Source organism: Bufo bufo, chromosome 5 (genome assembly GCF_905171765.1).
Source record: "Bufo bufo chromosome 5, aBufBuf1.1, whole genome shotgun sequence".
NCBI classification, from domain to species: Eukaryota; Metazoa; Chordata; class Amphibia; order Anura; family Bufonidae; genus Bufo; species Bufo bufo.
The window spans coordinates 322126129-322144517 of NC_053393.1; the positions used below are offsets into that span (position 1 = coordinate 322126129).

The 18389-nt window shown below is 44.4% G+C and overlaps 1 protein-coding gene across 1 annotated transcript; it reads right to left on the reverse strand.

The window, feature by feature from the left end:
* Nucleotides 1-4508: 4508 nt before the first annotated feature.
* On the reverse strand, nucleotides 4509-8242 carry LOC121002510 (melanocortin receptor 4-like). The gene is made up of 3 exons (XM_040433962.1): nucleotides 8195-8242; nucleotides 5633-5754; nucleotides 4509-5517 (listed from the first exon to the last, which is right to left on the reverse strand). The coding sequence occupies exons 1-3, from the start codon at nucleotides 8240-8242 to the stop codon at nucleotides 4509-4511; spliced, it is 1179 nt and encodes a 392-aa protein (XP_040289896.1).
* Nucleotides 8243-18389: the final 10147 nt, after the last annotated feature.

The window sequence follows — 18389 nt, forward strand, 5'->3', positions numbered from 1 at the left end:
AGGTGGTGTCCATTTCCCTTTCCCTAGCTTTGAGGCCTAGTTCCTTTTCCATTCCCTCCTGTTGTCGGTGTGGTGTTCCCTCCCACATAACTACGTGACACTACCACGCCCAATCTCTGCTCCGCTCCTCCCACACCATGGTACTTCATATACAGTATCCCACCACTTGACAGGTGTCAATTGTCATAAGTGTGAGATAATTAATGTCATTCATTTCCCCTGACAGTGGTTTTAAGGTTATGGCTGTTTGGCATGATGCATACTTTCCAGGCTGCACGTGTATAAGCTATTTGTTTCAAATACCATGTGTACACACAGTGCAGCAAGTATCGGTGTGGCCCGGCAATTAACAGTGAGCCACATCCGGATGCTACTGCCGGGGGCATCATACATGGGCAGTCTAAGGGCTCATGCACATGACCATATGTACTTTGTTGTCTGCAAAACACGGATCCGCGAAAAATACAGATGACGTCCGTGTACATTCCGTATTTTGTGGAACGGACCAGCTGTTCCCTAATAGAACAGTTCTATCCTTGTCCGTAATGCGGACAATAATAGGACATGTTCTATTCTTTTGTGGACTGGACATACGGAAACGGAATGCACACGGAGTAACGGAAAGAAAATACGTTTGTGTGCATGAGCCCTAACCGGAACATGATTTATTTATCAAAAGAGGTGATACTATAATTACACACCTCTTCAGATGAAGGGAATATGCAGCAGTATTTGAAACCATGTAAGTTAACCGTTCATATTTTATTTCCTCTATACCTTTACACATCAAATTTAAAAGAATGTTTTTGCACAATATAACATCTAACCTCTGAATATTGCGCTTAAGATTTTTATAATGATGATGAGGAATTAACGAATTTGCATATTCATGATAACTCAGTCCACTGAGCCCCTTTGGTCTTGTGATTGGTGGGGATAGTATGTGTCAAAGAACCTGAACTTCAGTTGCAGTGTGATTTTAAATTGCTTTGGGTGTAGCATAATGTATTATGATCCAATATTTTTCCTTTTTTGAAGACATGATATAAACTACTGAATGTCTTGCCTTATGAATATTGGTTAAGCACTGTAGTGAACTGCAGTACGATGAAAGTATATCACCCAGTAAGAGTCATATTAAAGGGGTTGTCTCACTTCAGCAAATAGCCTTTATTATGTAGAGGAAGTTAATACAAGGCACTTACTAATGTATTAAGATTGTCTATATTGTCTCCTTTGCTGGCTGGATTCATTTTTCCATCACATTATACACTACTTGTTACCATGGTTACGGCCATCCTGCAATTCACTAGTGGTGGTGGTGCTTGTACACTATGTAGTACACCAGAACAGGCACTACCATTCGTAGACCCTGCAACTCTCTCTAATGGCTAACAAAAATGTAATCTATGTATTTATTCCTGGTCTTTTGCTACTGTGCATTAGTAGTATTGCTATGAAATTTTTATGTTCATGTAATATGCCTGGTTGTCCAGCAGTTGGCAGTGTATCTGGCACAGACCACAGTTTGTGGTCCCCAATGCACGGGCGCCATCGGTGCGGCTGCCTCGACGGATCCAGACCCATTCAACTTGAATGGATCCAAGATCCATCGGCACCATAAAAAAAATAGAACAAGTTCTAGTGAATGGGTCCGCATCCGTGATGCAGGAAGCACACGGCCGGTGCCAGCATATTGCGGGCCGCAATACGGGCCACGGCCAGCAACGGCCGTGTCCGTGAGGCCCAAAGGGATTGTTCAGTTTCAGCAAGAATCAAAAGACAAAGCTGGGAGATGGACTAAAATAAAAAATAAAAATACATCACTACTCACCTAATAGATCCAGCGCCACCCCTACAGTTCTCACCACGGGGCACTGCTTACTTGGCTGCAGCGATGACCTCACATTGACAACACCTTACTGACACGATCAATCACTGGTCTCAACTGAGTGAATTTTTTTATTTCATATCACAAAGTAATTACAGTATGCACAGTAATGATTTCATTTACAAACCTTTAGATCAAGTAAATAAATTGCAAAGTATTTTTAAAGTGTAACTGTCATTCTTTTTTTTATTTTTGTAATGTATAGGGACAGTGATACTGACCATTTTTGTAATATACTTTAATTACTGAAATCGTACATTTCTATTAGAATAATAGCTCTAAATTGGCCCATTTTCAGCCTTAGCAACGCTTCTTCTGTTTACATAACTGTGGAGACTTGCTGAACACTGACTGTGTTATGTAAACAGAAGACAGAGGAGCATTGCTAAGGCTCAAAATGGGTCAATTTAGAGCTCTTTTTCTAATAGAAATGTACGATTTTAGTAATTAAAGTATATTACAAAAATGGTCAGTATCACTGTCCCTATACATTACACAAATAAAAAAAGAATGACATTTACACTTTAAATTCTAAGAATCTGTTTTATGTTGAAAAAATTACCAGAAGCCATATGGTATTACAGAAGCATTTTTGTCAGTACTCTGCACAGAACACCCTAAGGCCCCGTCCACATTTCCATGTCATTTTCAAGTCTGGGAAAAAACATCCTTGTTTCATCCATGAAGATGTCCGTGAAGGATCTGTGTTTGATCCATGTGTCCGTTTTTGTGGCATCCGAAATCCACGGATCACATCTATCACAGAACTGCACGCAGAAAATCTGCAACATTTTACAGTACCATCAAAGTGACTGAGTTTTTTGCAATGCTCAGCAGAAATTGACCTGTCGTGCAGATCTTAAGGGTGCCTGCACATGGTGCGGAATACGTGCGGGCTTTCAGAGCGGATTTTGTGTGGGAAAACTTCAGCATAATACAGTACCAGTAAAGTGTATGGGTTTAGACAAATCTCATGTATAATTTCCTTTTTTTTTAATTCCATGTGGAAATTAACCTACTGTGCGGATTTTGAAATCTGCAGCATGTCAATTGTTGTCGTGTTTTTTTTGTGTGCGGATTTCGCCCTTTTCTGCCACCTGCACATGGGTGACGATGAGCGCACATGAATTTCGGTGCAGATTTATGTAAGTTTCTACAGCATATCTGCTACAAAATCCACAATGTCTAACAGCAGTTTTTGGTGCGAATTTGATATGGTTTTGCCACAGATCTCACCCTTCCATTGAAAATATTGAAATCTGCAGCTAAAACCGCAAATTGACATGCTGCAGGTTTGGAAATCCACATGGCAGGTCAATTTTTGCACAGACAAAATCTGGAAAGTGTACATGAGATTTGTGTAATCTCATACACTTTGGTACTGTAACACGCTGCAGTTTTTCTGCATGGGAATCCGCGTGGAAAAAATTCATATATTACGCAACATGTGCAGCTGGCCTAAATCTGCAGCATGTTCATTTTTTATATGGATTTTCATTGCAGATTTCACCCTTTGCAATGCAAAAAGTGAAATCTGCATCAATTCAGCTGCATTACTCCAATGAAATCTGCACAAAAAAATGCACCTTTTGGTGCGCTTTTTTTCTGCTGCAGATTTCCAACAGAAACACTGCAGATTTTTCCGTAACATGTGAACACACCCTTAGCAATGCAAAACTTTCTTTTAAAGTTCATCTCACTCTTCAAGATTTGGCTGGCAAACACTGATACTGCCATGTTAGAAAGGTCAAAGCAGCAGTACTTTACATTTACACGGCAAATACTGTACATAAGAAAGCATAAACTGCAACACTGTAAGGGCGCATTCACACAGTCAATGTTTGGTCAGTCATTTCCATCTGTGTTTGTGAGCCAAAACCAGGTGTGGGTTAAAAAACACAGAACAGGTGCAAATCATTATGTCTGTCTAGGAGTCACTCCTGGTTTTGGCTAAAAATCACTGGTGGAAATCACTGTCTGAACACTGACAGTGGCCCCTTTCAAATGAGTGAGTTCCACACTCCGAACTCACAGCATGAGTATGTGGAAGCTCCTGTCCTGACCTCCCAGCTCTGCCGGTGTCACATATCATTATATTGATTTACGATGCTATGTAACCCTTACAGTTCTGGAATATATTGGATAACACTGACATAATGCTGTCACTGTTATCCAATACATTCCAGAACTATAATTATTACATACAGTAGCATCATAACTCAATATAATGCTATGCGACCCCAGGAGTGCTGGGAGGTCAGGACGGGAGCTTCCACATACTCACACTGAGAGTCCGGAGTGTGGAACTCAAGCGTCTGAAAGGGGCCAGTGTGAACACACCCTAAGGGCTCATGCACACGAACGTTTTCTGTGTCCATTCTGTTTGCATTCTGTTTCCGTATGTCCGTATTTCCATTCCGCAAAAAAATAGAACATGTCCTATTATTGTCTGCATTACGGACAAGAATAGTACTGTTCTATTGGAGCCAGCTGTTCTGTTCAGCAAAATACGGAATGCACACGTCATCCGTATTTTTTGCGGATCCGTTTTTTGAGTACTGGAAAATACATACGGTCATGTGCATCAGTCCTAAAAGTCTGAATCCTAGGTTTGCTTTTAATAATGGCCATTAAACTCACACAATCTTCCCATAAAATACCAGCACATCATTTCCTTCAAGGTTTTTCTCAGCTCTTGGCTTCGCAGAGCATAAATCAGTGGATCAATAACGGAATTGCACATGATAAGAATAAGATACACATTAAAGTGTGACATGAAGCAGACACAATAGGGGTTTTGGGGACAAGAAATGTAAAAAATGAGATGCAAAAAGAAAGGAGCCCAGCAGACGACAAAAACTCCTAGTAAGATAGTCAGTGTAATGGCTCCTTTCATATTTGCACCTTGTCTTATGGTGCTGGTCCCTGACAGAACAGCAATTCTCTTCATATGCAGCCTGGCCAGCATGAACATATGTACATATAGGGAGGCCATAAGAGCAAGCATGGTGAAGATTATACTGATCAGACAAATAATGACCACATTACTGTCATCGTACAAAATAAATAGGATGCCTGAGATTGAGCATGATGTCCAAATACAAGTAATAATCAAGACCGTCCTCTTGACTGTGATGATGTTATGATACTGAAGAGCATAAAAAATAGTAAAATACCTGTCCACTGCAATAGATAAGAGACTGCAAATAGAGGCGAGGAGGGAGCTGCAAATGATAGAATCCAAGATGTTGTCAATGCTCTCAATAAGGCGTTGTGCTTTTCTATCTGTATCATTTGACAAAGTGATCACAACGGTTTCAAACCCATTGGACACGCTGACCAGCATATCTGCCACTGCCAGGCTACAGATGAAGAAGTACATTGGAGAATGAAGGTTCTTGTTTCGAGCTATTGCAACTATGACCAGAATGTTTTCTAGTAAGCTCACAATTCCCAAGATCACAAAGACTTCAGGCAGGACAAACAACTGTTCATAGCATCCTTCCGGGTGATGAGTCTTTTCCACGCTTTCATTGGCTCCACCATGCAGTCCATAACTGTGATTTCGAAAGTGTATCAAATGCAGCCTGTGCTGCTGATGATGAGTAACATTCATTTTCTTCACTCTCTCAGAGGTTCAACGGAGACAATATAATGCAATCAATTATAGATATATTCAACCTTCCATACACAAGCACCGATTTTCTTAACGAGCATCCAGTTTCAAGTTGGATGTCTCACCTCTTCCTTTTCAAGCCTCCATTCGTCAGAAAGTAATGTTCCTTCTTGTCCTTCAGCATGCTTCCAGGACACTGTCCTGTGCTAAGACTTGTAAGAGCATCACACACAGCAGCTAATCTTCCCTACAGTGTGGAAGAAAGAATGAAAGGTTGGTAAATCTACCTCTGCTTTTCATTCTCTGATAGCCAATCAGGGTAGAGAAAAACCTGAGAATGCTATACAGCCAGCAGCAGAAGGAATCTCAGACAGATCTGTACTGTGGTGTCCATCACATGTCTGAACAGTAAAGTGACAGGTTGCATTTGTTTCAAGTAAATATATGGCAGATATGTGTAGCTGTACAGGGATTTCTGCACCATTTAAGGGTACTTTCACACTTGGGGTAGAGGATTCCGGCAGGCAGTTCCGTCGCAAACGGATGCGGATCCGTCTGACAAATTCATTGCAATACCGGATCCGTCTTTCCGGTTGTCATCCGGAAAAATAAATCCGGTATTTATCTTTTTCGCATTTTTAAAGGTCTGCGGATCCGGAATTGATGCAATTCAATGGAAAATAATGCCTGATCCGGCATTCCGGCAAGTGTTCAGGATTTTTGGCCGGAGAGAAAACTGCAGCATGCTGCGGTATTTTCTCTGGCCCAGAAAAGTAAGAGGGACTGAACTGAAGCATCCTGATGCATACTGAACGGAATGCTCCCCATTCAGAATGCATTAGGATAAAACTGATCAGTTTTATTCCAGTATTGAGCCCCTGTGACAAAACTCAATACTGGAAAATAAAACCGCTAGTGTGAAAGTACCCTAAGAATAAATAGATTATTTTCATGATTTATTGCTCGAGGTTTCCATGACATTAGGTAGACCGTTCTTTATAATATTTTTATAGTTTTGTATAATCAAATGACTATTCTGCTTATTATGAAAAGCCAGTCTTCCCAGCAGTTGTTTGGTCACATGGCACAAGGGGAGATGGTCACCGCTGTCGCCAGCGATTGGCTGGAGCGGTGTCAAAACGGATGTTTACATCCTGGAAGCACAGTATTTGGGTTTCTTAGGATCCAAATTTTTCGGAAAATTGAGTATGAATTCCAAATTGATAGAATTGATTTGCTCATCTCTACACCCTGTACAGAATTATTAGGCAAATGAGTATTTTGACCACATCATCCTCTTTATGCATGTTGTCTTACTCCAAGCTGTATAGGCTCGAAAGCCTACTACCAATTAAGCATATTAGGTGATGTGCATCTCTGTAATGCGAAGGGGTGTGGTCTAATGACATCAACACCCTATATTAGGTGTGCATAATTATTAGGCAACTTCCTTTCCTTTGGCAAAATGGGTCAAAAGAAGGACTTGACAGGCTCAGAAAAGTCAAAAATAGTGAGATATCTTGCAGAGGGATGCAGCACTCTTAAAATTGCAAAGCTTCTGAAGCATGATCATCGAACAATCAAGCGTTTCATTCAAAATAGTCAACAGGGTCGCAAGAAGCGTGTGGAAAAACCAAGGCGCAAAATAACTGCCCATGAACTGAGAAAAGTCAAGCGTGCAGCTGCCAAGATGCCACTTGCCACCAGTTTGGCCATATTTCAGAGCTGCAACATCACTGGAGTGCCCAAAAGCACAAGGTGTGCAATACTCAGAGACATGGCCAAGGTAAGAAAGGCTGAAAGATGACCACCACTGAACAAGACACACAAGCTGAAACGTCAAGACTGGGCCAAGAAATATCTCAAGACTGATTTTTCTAAGGTTTTATGGACTGATGAAATGAGAGTGAGTCTTGATGGGCCAGATGGATGGGCCCGTGGCTGTATTTGTAAAGGGCAGAGAGCTCCAGTCCGACTCAGACGCCAGCAAGGTGGAGGTGGAGTACTGGTTTGGGCTGGTATCATCAAAGATGAGCTTGTGGGGCCTTTTCGGGTTGAGGATGGAGTCAAGCTCAACTCCCAGTCCTACTGCCAGTTTCTGGAAGACACCTTCTTCAAGCAGTGGTACAGGAAGAAGTCTGCATCCTTCAAGAAAAACATGATTTTCATGCAGGACAATGCTCCATCACACGCGTCCAAGTACTCCACAGCGTGGCTGGCAAGAAAGGGTATAAAAGAAGAAAATCTAATGACATGGCCTCCTTGTATACCTGATCCGAACCCCATTGAGAACCTGTGGTCCATCATCAAATGTGAGATTTACAAGGAGGGAAAACAGTACACCTCTCTGAACAGTGTCTGGGAGGCTGTGGTTGCTGCTGCACGCAACGTTGATGGTGAACAGATCAAAACACTGACAGAATCCATGGATGGCAGGCTTTTGAGTGTCCTTGCAAAGAAAGGTGGCTATATTGGTCACTGATTTGTTTTTGTTTTGTTTTTGAATGTCAGAAATGTATATTTGTGAATGTTGAGATGTTATATTGGTTTCACTGGTAAAAATAAATAATTGAAATGGGTATATATTTGTTTTTTGTTAAGTTGCGTAATAATTATGCACAGTAATAGTCACCTGCACACACAGATATCCCCCTAAAATAGCTAAAACTAAAAACAAACTAAAAACTACTTCCAAAAATATTCAGCTTTGATATTAATGAGTTTTTTGGGTTCATTGAGAACATGGTTGTTGTTCAATAATAAAATTAATCCTTAAAAATACAACTTTCCTAATAATTCTGCACTCCCTGTAGTATGTATTTTTATACATACCTTCTTGTGCTTCATAGATCAATTTTCCCCTATGATTTGTTTCCAATAAGGTTTTAGTGGCCGCCTCAAACGATTCATTCAGTGTTTTTTCATAATAATGGGGGGCACCAAGTATACATGAGGAGTATTGTTAACCAATCAACGTTGCTCTGGGTTTCTGGAAAAAATATATTTCTCTCTTCAAATTTGATTTGTCAGCTGAATATTTTGACCTTTTGAATGGCAGAATATTACAGCTACTGTACAAGTCATAATCCTAATAGCCAATATGACACAAAACATGTACCATTTGTGTACTGGGAGTAGTGAAAGAATAGACCGGACAAATAGTCCTGTTTATGAGTCCTGTGTATTCATGAGAAGAGTGACCCCCTTCCCCTAGCCCTCAGGCTGCAGGTGCACTTGCAGCATCCCACATATGTGTGTAAGGGGGACACTTCAAACATCTGTAATTGCATTGTATGGTATTCTTTATTTTCTGGCTGGCAATGTCATTGCATCCATTCGCCTCTAGGTGGTGCTGGCACCACATAGCATATATAGTGGGGTGTGTCTAGCTTAGAGCAGAGTGAAAAGCAGAGTAGTGTAGAGAATGTAGAGAAGGAAGTTGGAGGAGTAAGAAGCAAGTCCATGGAGGAGAGAGACAGACCTATGCCACCATGTAACTGCTGTACTTCCCTCTGGGCCCTAGTCAAGCCTGGAGAAGATCATTGCAAAAGACCGGCACCAGACAGTGAGTCTATACACCGAGATGCAAGGAGAATAGTCAGAGTAACAGCTAACCAAGGCTTATGGACCTCATTAGCACAAGTGACCAGGAGTAGCTTACAGAGTGCCTGAACACAACCAGACAATTTAGGCCAAATTGTCATTATCACTAACTTAACCTTCTGGGTGATAGTGAGAAAACATAAAATCAGTTTCTAGATGAGTTTCCTGGCAAAGAATGAAGCAGATGTGTTTGCCTGCCATGAGGGGGACGCCCTTAAAGGATTACTCCTAGATAACCCAATCATTAGCATCTTCAGTGCCGTGAACAGGGGCGGACTGACCGGTCGGGCACTTCGGACATGGTCCGAGGGCCCGGCCGGGATGGGGGCCCGCCGCAGAATAACAATGTGGTAATGGCAGCGGGGCCCGGTGCACTCACTGTATTCTATCGCAACGGGCCCCGCTCACTGTAATACTAATTTTCATATGTGAACAAACAAGAAGAGAAATCCTCTGCGATCCTCTCTGATCCTCTCCCTCTCCCTCTCTGTACTCACAAACTCAGTAGCAGGCAGGCCGGGCGGCAGCACAACTCACTGACGTCACGCGCCTGCTTCATTCATAAAGTGGGAGGAGCAGGCGCGTGACGTCAGTGAGTTGCGCTGCCGCCCAGCCTGCCTGCTACTGAGTTTGTGAGTACAGAGAGGGAGCGGGAGAGGATCGCAGAGGATTTCTCTTCTTGTTCACATATGAAAATTAGTTTTACAGTGAGCGGGGCCCGGTGCGATAGAATACAGTGACTGCACCGGACCCCGCTGCTATTACAACACCAGATGCTGTCCCCCAGACCCGGTATTGGGGGTCATTCACTCACAGGACATTGTTATTGGGGGGGGATCTGTGGATGACACATATATAGCATAAGGGGCTATATATGTGTCACCCACAGAGCCCCCACGACAGTGCCACCCACAGAGCCCCCACGACAGTGCCACCCACAGAGCCCCCACGACAGTGCCACCCACAGACCACCATTAGTTCAAAACCCACCAAAAGCACACCTTTTGATTCAAAACATTTTTTAATTTGGCTATTCCCCACCCCTCTTGTAATTGTTCCGCTACTTGTGGGCTGCGCGGGCATGAGTTCAGTCACTTCGGTGCGCAATCCCGTTCTGCAGCACGTGATCCTGCGAGACCCGCCGCTGTAGGTCACGGGTCTCGCGGAATCACGCGCCGAAGTGACTGAACTCATGCCCACGTAGCCCGCAAGTAGCAGATCAGTGGAATAAGTACAAGGTGGAGGGGACTGTTTCTAACAGAGGCTCACTAATGGACGTTGAGATTAGATCACCCCATACGAAAGCATTGAATCAATGCTTTCCTATGGGGAAAAATCTGACCCTGGAGGTCATCATGCAGAGTGTGAGGACGTCCAGCGTCAGATACCGGACCAAAGGTCTGTTTTACTCCAGGAAGCCCTCAGGTGGCTGCCAGCCACCAGAGGCTGACTTATTGCTGGAACGTAAACAATGCAGTTTCTCTAGAACATTGCAGCTCGATTTGCAAAAGGGACACTGTACCCAGACCACTTCAATGAGCTGAAGTGGTCTGGGTGCCTTTTGTGTCGCTTTAACTTTGAAATCTTATTAAAGGGTTTCTACCACCTCGTTTTGAGAAATTTAGCTGTCAGACACTAGCGATCCGCTAGTGTCTGCTCTACCAAACAATGCTATTATAATAGCTTTTTGTGCAGCCGTTTCCATAAAAAACTAACTTTTATCGATATGTTAAGGGTGGGTACTACACAAGGGTCAATTGGGTCACGTTGTTCTCCACCTCCTGTGGAACATGGTCATGGTATTTTATATTGTATTGTAATGTGTATTTTCATATTGTCTCCTGTGTACCAGGCCTGTTAGGGGTGCAGTTCCTCCTCCTAGGCAGTAGAGGGAGCTAGGGAACCCCCTAGTATATATAGTCAGGTCCAGACCAGAGAGAGGGTAGTCAGAAGCCAGTGTGGACTTTAACCAGAAGTTAGCTGGGAAGCCAGCTTCTGACATGCAGCTAGATAGCCCAGGCTCCTAGCTTGCTTCCAGGGGAAGAAGTTACCTCCTGAGGATATGTAGCACCTTACCAAGTACAGTTCAGAGCCACTTTTATCCAGCCAAATAGAAAGCTGAAGGGCAGAAGGATATTTACAGCAAGAGGATATATACCGGAGGAAATTTTCCCTACCGAAGGATAAAGCCAGCAATAGGGCATACGGGCCTTGGTGAAAGCCAGCCAGGATCTGAGGAAAGTACAGGCTGATCTGTAAGTGTTATTCCCTCTGAGTATCTTGCAAAGACTTTGTCTGCCAATTCTATGACGCCTGCCTGTACTCAACATTATACATATGGAACTAACTGAAGACTGTACATAGTTGAACTGTTCAGTAAAAAGAAGTTCTGGTTCACTGCAACTGTGTGTACCTCAATTATTCCTACACTAAATCGGTGTGCCACCGTTACCGGCACTGGCGTCACGAACTATAAGGGATCTTGCGACAGGCACACTAAACCTACAACACCCAGGGCACCTCACCTTCCCTATACACAGAGAGTGGCCCAGAGGATCCATGTGCCAGCCTCTCCATCACTGCTGTACGCCTGCCCAGGGTATATAAAAACTGTGAGTACCAAGAACAACCCTCGGTTTGTTAACTACCCCTGTGACCTCACATTCGCTCACCCTGCAGGGCTGCGTACTGCACCTGCACCAGAGAGTGCCCCAGAAGATCTCATGCTGTCTTCACATCCACTGCACTGCCGACCCAGGGAGGCATCTGCTAACAGTGAGTACAAACCACTGCTACCCCCTTCGGCCCACCAAGAGCCTCACGTGTTTTCCCCTGCAGTCCGGCACGCTGCAAACTATCCTCCTGAATACACAGGACTCATAAACTATATGTCCCATGCATTCTTTCAGTACAGTAGTATACAAAAGGTATATTTTTTGTGCCATATTTGTTACTAGGAGTACGACCTGTTGTAATATTTCGTCCTTCTGCATATTTAGGTCCTAGGTGTGTATGGATGGGATGGGATTGGGCACCACACTAGAACTCTGCCCCAGGTGAATAAAACCCAAGCCACAGTCTATGACAATGGTATTGGTGATTAAGCTCATACCTAACCTTTTACCTACTTAATTCTCCAAATAAGACACAGACACGAAGTTGAATTAAATCAACTATGGTGGCAGTTTTAATAATCAAAATTAAATACAAAACATAAAACATACATGTATGCAGGCACTCACCACATACATGGACACACTCATGCACACACTAACCACTTACATGGATGCATGTCACGGCGGACGTGCACAGTTAAACAGATAACACACCAACCAGGCTCTGGACGAGAGACGGGGGAAGGGTCACCTCCTACTTAATCCCTGACCTCTTTCCCTACAATGCTCAGCCCACAGATCAAATCTTAAAGGTAGATTTGCTGTGTCCACCAGCCTATGCTAACAGAACCCTGAACTCCCTGAGATGGTGAAGTGGGGAGAAAGGAGCTGCCAGCTCGCACAGAACCTGGATGGGATAGATGACAAACAACCAAAGACACTTATCTGCTGAGAGCAGGAACAAACAGCCAACCTTCCTTTCTAGCTTCCAAGACCACAATGAAGAGTATAATCCGCTCAGAGCACCTTAGCTGGAGACTATTTAAACTAATGACTCCACCCAGTGCACCTGATGCGAGGCGGATCCAGCACAGCATCAAAACAAATACTAGACTTGTGCTGCAATCCTGGCTGACCTCCGCACATCGTCAGAGTGGGGCATGACAGTACCCCCCCTTCTACGGGTGACCTCCGGACACCCTGGACCAACCTTATCCGGATGGGACCTATGAAAGGCCCTCACCAGACGGCTGGCGTTGACATCTGACGCCGGAACCCACATCCTCTCCTCAGGACCGTATCCCCTCCAGTGAACCAGGTACTGGAGGGAACCCCGCAGAACTCTTGAGTCGAGAATCCTGGAGATCTCGAACTCCAAGTTTCCCTCGACCAGAACAGGAGGAGGAGGCAATGGCGATGGTACCACCGGTTTAACATATTTTTTTAGTAAAGACTTGTGGAAGACATCGTGGATCCTCCAAGTCTGCGGCAGATCAAGTCGAAATGCCACAGGATTGATCACAGCAGAAATCTTATATGGACCAACAAATCTTGGACCCAGTTTCCAAGATGGCATTCTCAACTTGATATTCCTAGTGGACAACCACACCAAATCACCCACACACAGGTCCGGACCAGTCACACGTCTCCTGTCAGCCATTCGTTTATACCTCTCACCCATCCTCTCCAAATTCCCTTGAATCCCCCGCCAGATAGAGGATAAGGCAGAAGAGAATCTCTCCTCCTCTGGCATCCCGGAGGAACCAGACCCAGAAAAGGTACCAAACTGAGGATGGAAACCGTATGCGCCAAAAAATGGCGACTTACCCGTGGACTCCTGCCTACGGTTATTCAATGCAAATTCTGCTAAGGGCAAGAATGAGGACCAGTCCTCCTGATTCTCAGCCACAAAGCACCTCAAGTAGGTCTCCAGGTTTTGATTAGTACGCTCCGTCTGACCATTCGACTGTGGATGAAAAGCCGACGAGAAAGAAAGTTGAATGCCAAGTCGAGAGCAGAACGCCCTCCAAAACCTGGAGACAAACTGCGTGCCCCTATCAGAGACAATATCCGAAGGTATACCGTGCAATTTAACGATATTATCCACAAAAATCTGCGCAAGAGTCTTAGCGTTAGGCAGACTTGTTAGTGGTATAAAGTGAGCCATTTTACTGAAACGATCGACTACCACCAAAATCACTGTTCTCCCGGAGGAACTTGGTAGGTCCGTAATAAAGTCCATGGACAAATGTGTCCAAGGACGAGATGGAATAGACAATGGAAGAAGTGAACCAGGCAGTCGAGTATGAGCAACCTTAGACCGAGCGCAGGTTTCACAAGCTGCCACGTAATTCTCAATACTCTTACGCAAACCTGGCCACCAGAACCTCCGAGACACCAGATCACAGGTGGACTTACCACCAGGATGTCCAGCGAGAACAGTATCGTGATGTTCCTTGAACACCTTGTATCGTAGGCCCTCAGGAACAAACAACCTCCCTGGGGGACACGAACCAGGAGCCCCCTCCTGAGTTCCCAACACCTCCATCTCCAATTCAGGGTACAGAGCGGAGACCACCACTCCATCCGCCAAAATCGGCGCAGGATCTTCTGAATCACCTCCCCCAGGGAAGCTGCGAGACAAGGCATCTGCCTTGACGTTCTTGACCCCTGGGCGAAAGGTAACCACGAAATTGAACCTGGTAAAAAACAATGACCATCTGGCCTGTCTAGGGTTCAGACGCTTGGCAGATTGCAGGTAAGCCAAATTCTTATGGTCTGTATACACAGTAATGGGGTGAGAAGCCCCCTCTAACCAGTGACGCCATTCTTCAAAGGCCAACTTGATCGCCAACAACTCCCTATCTCCAACATCATAATTCCTCTCAGCGACGGAGAGCTTCCTGGAGAAGAAGGCACACGGGACCCACTTGCCAGGAGAAGGACCCTGCGAAAGCACCGCCCCAACGCCCACCTCTGATGCATCAACCTCGACCACGAATGGCTGAGAAACATCCGGCTGCACCAGAATGGGAGCAGACGCAAAACGCTCCTTAATAGCCGAAAAGGCCTGCAATGCCTCATCCGACCAGACAGAGACATCAGCGCCCTTCTTGGTCATATCAGTAAGAGGTTTGACTAGCGTGGAATAATTCAAAATAAATTTTCTATAATAATTCGTAAACCCCAAAAATCGCATCAAAGCTTTCTGATTCTCCGGTCGGTCCCACTCCAGAACCGCCCGGACCTTTTCGGGGTCCATACGAAAACCACAATCAGAAAGCATGTATCCCAAAAATGGAAGCTCTTGCACCGCAAACAAACATTTCTCCAATTTGGCGTATAACTTATTCTCCCGCAGGATCGTCAAAACCTGTCTCACATGATCCTGATGGGTCTTCAGATCAGGAGAATAAATTAAAATGTCATCAAGGTAGACTACTACGAACCTCCCCACCAAATGATGAAAAATATCATTGACGAATCGCTGAAATACCGCTGGCGCATTCGTCAACCCAAAAGGCATTACCAGGTTCTCAAAATGACCCTCGTGCGTATTGAAGGCCGTTTTCCACTTATCCCCCTCCTTGATCCTGATCAGATTGTATGCTCCTCTCAAATCCAACTTGGAGAACACCTTGGCTCCAACAATCTGATCAAAAAGATCAGAGATCAAAGGCAGGGGATATGGATCCCGGACTGTAATACGATTCAGCTCCCGGAAATCCAAACACGGTCTCAGTGATCCATCTTTCTTCTTCACGAAGAACAAACCTACAGCCACTGGAGACTTAGATGGTCTAATATGACCCTTTGCCAAACTCTCGGCGACATACTTTCGCATGACCTCTCTCTCGGGTTGAGAGAGGTTGTAGAGCCGAAACTTAGGCAACTTAGCCCCCGGAATGAGATTCACAGGACAATCATAGTCACGATGAGGGGGCAATTCCTGAGCCCCACCCTCCGCAAACACGTCCGAAAAATCTGAGAGATACTGAGGCAAGGCCGTAACGGACACTTCAGAAATAGATCTGACAAGACAATTATCCGAACAAAACTTGCTCCAACCAATGATTTGTCTCGCCTGCCAGTCTATAGTTGGGTTATGTTTAGACAACCATGGCAACCCCAAAACTATTGGAGCTGGCAAATCCTTCATGACGAAACAGGAAATAATCTCAGTATGTGAATCACCCACCCTTAAATGAATATCATGAACAACGTGAGTAAGGCTCCCTTGAGAAAGAGGGGAAGAATCAATGGCAAAAACACGAATCTCGTTCTCTAACGTGCAAATACTTAGTCCCAAACCCTGAAGAAACAGAAAGTCAATTAAATTTACCCCAGGACCACAATCAAGAAAAACATCAACAAACACATTTCGAGACTCTAGCGCCACCATAGCTGAAAGGAGAAAACGGGAACTGCAGGGAACTTGCACACCAGTCTGCTCCACTACACCATTCATACCACCAAGTGTGAGGGAGTTTTTTTTTTCTCTTTTTCTTTTTTCTTTATCACTCTCCCCTGTGGTTCAACATACGGACAAGAAAAAACAAAATGACCCCTCTTTCCACAAAAGAAACATAAATTGTGCGCTTTACGAAAGTCTCTACTATCCGAATGGAAAGATATCTAACCTAACTGCATGGGTTCCTCTCCTAGGCCAGAATAACAAGCAATATCTCCCTGGGCAGCTGGTGGAACAAAACTACACGCGGGAGGAATCCCCTGCACAGAGGGACCCTTACCCCTCTCTCTGATACGTCTATCCAAACGTATCGCCAAAGACATTGCATTTTCCAAAGTATCTGGGTATTCATGAAAAGCCAGAGCATCCTTCAACCTTTCAGATAACCCCTGACAAAACTGGCTACGTAACGCGGGGTCGTTCCACCCCGACTCAGTAGCCCACCTCCTAAACTCTGTGCAGTAAACCTCAGCAGTATGTTTACCCTGTAGTAAGTTACGTAATTTTGACTCTGCCATTGAAACTCGATCTGGGTCATCGTAAATCAATCCCAGGGCTTTAAAAAATTCCTCCAGCGACCGGAGAGCCAGAGAACCGGGCAGCAGGGAAAAAGCCCAGGATTGCGCGTCCCCTTTCAGCAAAGACATGACGATACCCACCCTCTGATCCTCATTACCTGATGAAAATGGGCACAAACGAAAGTACAATTTACATGATTCCTTGAAACGGAAAAAATCATCAGTACCCCCTGCAAATTTCTCCGGAAGAGCGACTTTAGGCTCCCCAACAATTTGACCTGTACCTGAAGCCAACACCCTCTGACACTGTGTGACCGTACTACGTAGATCCGCAACCTCCAGGGACAAACCCTGCATGCGGTCAACCAGTGCTTCAATTGACGCCATCCCATAAACACTGAGAAATGGCGGTCACAGTATGGCGGATTATAATGTCACGGCGGACGTGCACAGTTAAACAGATAACACACCAACCAGGCTCTGGACGAGAGACGGGGGAAGGGTCACCTCCTAATTAATCCCTGACCTCATTCCCTACAATGCTCAGCCCACAGATCAAATCTTAAAGGTAGATTTGCTGTGTCCACCAGCCTATGCTAACAGAACCCTGAACTCCCTGAGATGGTGAAGTGGGGAGAAAGGAGCTGCCAGCTCGCACAGAACCTGGATGGGATAGATGACATAAACAACCAAAGACACTTATCTGCTGAGAGCAGGAACAAACAGCCAACCTTCCTTTCTAGCTTCCAAGACCACAATGAAGAGTATAATCCGCTCAGAGCACCTTAGCTGGAGACTATTTAAACTAATGACTCCACCTAGTGCACCTGATGCGAGGCGGATCCAGCACAGCATCAAAACAAATACTAGACTTGTGCTGCAATCCTGGCTGACCTCCGCACATCGTCAGAGTGGGGCATGACAATGCACTCTTGCATGCACTAACCGCATACATGGATGCACTCCAGTACGCACTCACCACATACATCGATATGCTCATACAGTCACCACTTACATGGATACACTCATGCACACACTCACCACATACATGGATGCACTCATGTATGCACTTACCACATACATTATTATGCTCATACACACAGTCACCACTTACATGGACACACTCATGCATGCGCTCACCACATACATGGATGCACTCATGCACGCACTCACCACATACAGTACAGACCAAAAGTTTTGACACACCTTCTCATTCAAAGAGTTTTCTTTATTTTCATGACTATGAAGGCATCAAAACTATGAATTAACATCTGTGGAATTATATACATAACAAACAAGTGTGAAACAACTGAAAATATGTCATATTCTAGGTTCTTCAAAGTAGCCACCTTTTGCTTTGATTACTGCTTTGCACACTCTTGGCATTCTCTTGATGAGCTTCAAGAGGTAGTCCCCTGAAATGGTTTTCACTTCACAGGTTTGCCCTGTCAGGTTTAATAAGTGGGATTTCTTGCCTTATAAATGACATATTTTCAGTTGTTTCACACTTGTTTGTTATGTATATAATTCCACATGTGTTAATTCATAGTTTTGATGCCTTCAGTGTGAATCTACAATTTTCATAGTCATGAAAATAAAGAAAACTCTTTGAATGAGAAGGTGGTCTGTACTGCACATCGATATGCTCATACACACAGTAACCATATACAGAGAC